The sequence below is a fragment of the Octopus sinensis genome, unplaced genomic scaffold (genome assembly GCF_006345805.1).
Source record: "Octopus sinensis unplaced genomic scaffold, ASM634580v1 Contig15464, whole genome shotgun sequence".
Lineage (NCBI taxonomy): Eukaryota > Metazoa > Mollusca > Cephalopoda > Octopoda > Octopodidae > Octopus > Octopus sinensis.
In genome coordinates, this window is record NW_021833742.1 from 113,938 (window position 1) to 119,722 (window position 5,785).

Below are 5,785 nucleotides of genomic sequence, written 5' to 3' on the forward strand. Positions count from 1 at the left end.
TCAAGATGACCATGAACAGTCGAGTCCACAATTTCTTGAATTCCATTTATTTCTATTTCTGTGTAGATTACACAAGAGACGAATCCGATCGTGCCCAAACATTTGCATGGGTTGACAAGAGGACTTGCATTTCCCCACCACTCTGGCAGATTCTGCAGCAAACTGACGAGACTGACGAGGTTTGAAGACTCTGAAATATATATTTACGGAAACCAAACCATTTATAGATAAAGTTTCTAATTCCTTTTGATTAGTTGATGGGAATGAATTTTTCAGACTACGAAAAACCAACTATTCGTACAAAAGAACAATACTACTTTTAAATTAGAAATTTTTTATACCTAAAAAACAGTTATTCATAACTTTTGATTTTGATTTCCTTTATTGAAATGGATACTACGAATATTTTATTAAAAAAATAAACATAGGGTTGGTCCTCCTGTATGCTTATCAAAATTCCCGGCGACTTTGATCTTCTAATGACACAACTTCAGTTTTTGTGGGAAGGTGGTACGGTTTGGGCTGCCAAAGCAAACAAGAATCGCTTGCTAAAACATTTAAGAAAACCTTAATTTATTATAAATTCTTATGCCACCATGAAACGTTGCAAAAATTGATTAGGTGTTTAGTTTCAAATAATTTGGATTGTTATATGCTGAAAATATCGAAGTGTTTGGAGGTGACTGACTATACCATTTCCATGTAACTGATAATAGTTTAAGCTAAATGGAAAAACTTTTGCATTTTTCAATAAATCTTTCTAAAAATTGAAAACGATATTCCTTATTGATTAAATTCCACGAAGTCATCACTTAATAAAACAGCTCTTTTTTCAGTAATGTTTTTTAACATCGGCTTTTACTACAGACCAGAAATGTTCAGTAGGATTCACGATGGAACTTTAAGGATGCAATCTTAAAAATTTGTAAATATGAAATTCCTTTTCTAATACAATTTTTTAAATACTATAATGGCAAGGAACGTTATCCAGAACAACTACATGTTTGTAGATCTTTTAAACATTTTTAAAAAAATGACATTATCCATTCAATTGGTTTTTTTCGACAAAATGCTTCTCTTTTAGCTTCATAATGTATTAATCAAAGCAAACCAATACAATCATTTGTTTTTGAATTTGCCGCAGCACCCAGTTCCACTAATTGATTTCTTCTCAGATCGGGAGTAGGCAAATTAGCACAATCATTTACACAATTGATCAGGAATCAACAGCGCAATTAAAAGAATTTGCGTAGTAATGTTAACTATTTATTCAAGTTTTTTGTGAAATTACAATTTATTTTATGGTATCCTTTTTTACGAATCTTTTTTATTTTTTCTTTTACTTAGAAATGTTGACTTCTTTATTCTAATTAAACTTCCATAATTGCTCTCCAAATAAGGTAACAATATTTTTTTACTTTTCAATGGTTAGTACTAATTTTTAAGCAAAATTTTTTTCTTTAAAAACGGCAAAATCTGAATATCAAGGTTAAAATCTATGTCAAAAGAGTAATAAGATAAATTGTGTAGCGAAATGGCTCTCGAAATTTACTGTCCTTTTAGTCCAATAAGTATATATGGTACAAAATCCTTATGACGGGGAAACCCAGTCCTTTTGTTTGCAGTTTGATTAGAGTTGAATTAGTCCATATTTTTCGAACCATCGCCACATAGATCGTGTCTCTTAGACCAAACGTCGAGCCCCCTGGATTTGAAAGTAAGTGTAAAAACAAACAAGTCGTTAATACGACAAAAAATATGTCGTTTAGCTTTTTTACAGACACATAAGAGCTTTTATAAAAACAAATAGATAGAGAAAATATTATTTCGAAGTAATATATGCCAATAGAATAATACATACTGAAGAAAAAAGAGTGATGATAATTTTATTAGTCACTCTTGCATGTTCAATCCAGCCAATCACGGAAATTGACAGAGAAGTTATTTTCGCGACACCGTCAACGCGTCTTCCAATGCGTTTCAAAAGGTTGTTTTGGTCATATAGTGAATCAAGAGACGAACGACTCATATTTTCAATATTTGTCAAATTAACTTCGATTGTTTTATATGTATTATAAGATGATGAATAATTTCCGAAGCCGTTCATTTGATTATTATCAAAATTGGACCAGTTTTTGTCGTTATTCTTTTTACTAAAATGGATTTTGAACTAAGTACGTTATTTGGTTGTTCTTAAGCGTATTAAAGTTCATCTTAAGAACGTTTAAATCTGTTTTGAACTGTTGAAAAACAGATAACCACGTCTCATGTGACTGAAGTCTTGTGTCTTTTAAATAATGTGACATTTGTATAGAAATATCATCTAATTCTTTAATAAATGACTTTTAAATAAACAAAAATTTATGAACCTCAATGGAACTGGCATTGCAATTAGGACTGTTTAACTCCCTGATCACATGCTCCTTTAAACATTCACTTTTCTTATATAATTTATCCATTATTCAGTTATATATTACCACCCACAAAACAAGGTAGCATAATAAATATTTTAAAAATGAATAAATTTTTAACAAATAAAAAATCAATCATTAGTTCGATTCAAATATAACTTTAAAGCGAAAAAAGCAACAATTCTAAATAAGACACAAAGAATGCAGAGGACGGCAAAATTCGTATAAAACTCAATATCCAGAGCCCCCATATTTTCCAAAACGTCGTGGCCAGTGGGAAACATACACCTCTGAGAATCAACACACTGCAGCTTTCCTCTATCAAATCCATACAATGTCTGAATCACTCCCAGAAATCCATATCTAAATAAATTGACTATTATCCCAAATAAACAGATAAATTTTTATATCTTTGATAAATAAAAGAATACCTGATAATAGATAAATAGGAGAACCACCGTAAATAAGCAGGAATCGAGTTAACTGGAATGAAATATCCAGAAAAAAGAAGCATAGGGGTAGTCATAACAGGTGCTAAAAACACCCCGGTCTAGACTATAGACCCAAATAAACATACTTCCATGGAACAACCAGCACCAATCAACAGACCTAAAGACTGCGACACAAATCCAGTCAGAACACAAATGGTAAGATACAATATAAATCGAAATCCATCACTCGACTGTGCAGTCATCCAGTATATAATCGTCCCGTACATTACTGGGAGTATAATCTGCAAATATACCAAAACATTTCAACCTGTAGAGGAGTATCTGCAAATGTCTTGGCCATATAATAAGAGAATAGTCGATACCATGAATTCAACTGCTCTCTTACTAATATTTCCCGTTCAAGTGGAACTATAAAATTAATCAAGAAAGTTACAAGATAGCACAGTAGGCATGAGGGAGAGATACATTATAAACATAATCGAAATGAATTGTAAAGAAGAATTCATCAACGTTGAGTCATTCTTAGTCCCCACATTTAAATAAAGCAGTCCAACTACTATGGCCAATCCTAAATGGGATATCAACCGAAGACGAGTCAGTGACTGAAATAATAATTTGATTAGATAAATTAACCGAATCTCTTATCGAACATTTTGTTGTTCTGATCAAAAGAATATAAAATTGATATATAAAAGATGTAGAAAAATGTGGAATTTTCTAGGAATATTACTAAATTGTATAACATTTGGCCACATTTCTGAATGAATTGGAACTTGACTGTTAGAGTAGACGTTCGTTTGATTCCTGCTGTCATTAAAAACTGTGCGACGGTGAGCAGCTAATAATAACTATAAAAAAGTAACACCAAATTTTCTAGATTCTAATTCCTGGGCCTCAATTAAGGGATTAGTTGGGCCACAATCTCCAATCGCCACTTCAATGACTAAATTATACAAATAAATCCCAATAAACTATAATCGGCTGGATTGTAATTTGAAGGGCAAACAAATCCATGAGATGCAAAAAAATTATCAAGACACGTATTTTGTCCAGAATATAAAACTCTCCCATTTGATAACAAAATAAGCTAATTCATCACCAATCATTCAAAAATAAAAATTTAAATTATTATTTACATACAGCTAGACTATTTTTAGAGTATTTAAATAGTAAATAATTAATATTTCACCTGATCAAAAAGCAAGAAAGGCCTTGTGCTAGGCTGGTGAATTGTGCAAATTACAGTGTGGCCAAGCTCTGCCAAATATTTGAGTAATTTAACACACTGATAAGTCGAAGAACTATCAAGACCACTATCCACATTAAATTAAGTATCTTAACCTGGTTGGTTCGTCAAGAAATAGAACAGCTGGGTCTGAAATAAGCTCCTGAGCTATAGCCAATCGCTTTCTCTGACCACCCGATAATTTTGAAGCATTTACACGAAGACAATTCCCCAACCCCAATGACTCAACAATATCCATAACCTATTTTATATAAAAAAACAAATTTAGATATTACACGGGAGTATTTGTTAGCTTCTGAAATATGATGTGGCAATTTTAGTTTAGCAGCAAACATCATTGACTCAAAGACAGTCAAATTTGGGTGTAGTTTGTCATGTTGCATTATATATGATGACAGCGACTTGAATGTTCTCATATTCCGAAGTCGGCCATTTATACAAACTTCACCTCCGGCAACTTGAGATCTTTTTGCTTAAATATTGAATTTTACTTGTAGCCGGAAAGGATATTCATAAGAGAAGACTTTCCCGCCCCGGATGGTCCCATGATGACTGTAAGTTTCCCATGTTCGATAACACCACTCATTGGATATAAAATTGTTTTGCTTGCTAATATAAGTATTAGTAAAATAAAAACCATCTCCACTGCGGACAATATAGCTTAAATTGTAATATTGAATGTCAATAGTTTTGTGATATCTTAAACTAGATTGGCGTAAATCTGAAGAATGTCTTTCGATGGATTGAGAATTGATGGTGGGACTAATATTCAGTTAAGAAAATTTATTTACTGGTCGGTATAAACCTCTAGTTGTGTATTTTGTCGAACATTCATAATAATCTAATCAATAACTAAAATATGTTTTATAATCTATTTTTTATCAAATAAATAATTAATGTTTTTAAATTAAAAGAAATAGAATTATTCAGAATTGTAACAGGATCATTATTTATGTTAATAAAATTTTGGAAACAATTATGAATTATGAAAAGATTTAATGTCTTCATAGACTAACAACATAAAAAATATAGTTATGCTATAAAATGAATTATTGACGGAATATAAGCCTTTAGAGACATTTTTAAGCCCGATTGACTTACGTTACCGTCTTGGTATTTAGTTACGATTTTCTTGTGTCTTCACACAAGAAAAAATTTGGGTTCTGGAGCCCACTGGTCTTGATCACGGAGACGGCAAATGTCCGGACGGAATGACGGTTTCCTCATTTAGCTAGGAAAAGTGTCTCGTATGGGGTGTTACCTGTGCGGACACTTTTGCTCTGGGGACCGTTACTCTGTCTGCGTCGTGTCTCACCGGCCGAGGAAAAAAACGGAGGAAGTAGGCTATCCGCGGTGCGGCCACTGGCGAATTCTGATTTTCAAAATTAGCAGTTATTGTCAAGGGATATGACAAATTGTAAAATCTTTAATTTCATGTAATTTATTAAGATTTTTTTGAATAAAATTCGATTTAGATTTAAAATTTGGGAGTTCAAAGTCAACACGAATCCGGAAGGGCTGATCTATGGCATATATTTAGTCAATAGTTATTAAAAATCGTTTGAGAGCATGGTTATTGAGCACAGACATGCCATCAAAATCGACAACTATATCGATCAAATTATCCGAACAATTAATATTTTTATCGTTAGAGGAGATAAACTAGAAGTCGCTGG

At 32.3% G+C, this 5,785-nt stretch overlaps 1 protein-coding gene across 1 annotated transcript; it reads right to left on the bottom strand.

Annotated features, from left to right (window-relative positions):
• On the bottom strand, positions 1–4,673 carry LOC118760861 (ATP-binding cassette sub-family G member 4-like). The gene is made up of 3 exons (XM_036499639.1): positions 4,385–4,673; positions 4,205–4,350; positions 1–190 (listed from the first exon to the last, which is right to left on the bottom strand). Exons 1-3 carry the CDS (start codon positions 4,523–4,525, stop codon positions 1–3), a joined length of 477 nt encoding a protein of 158 aa, XP_036355532.1. The 5' UTR covers positions 4,526–4,673.
• Positions 4,674–5,785: the final 1,112 nt, after the last annotated feature.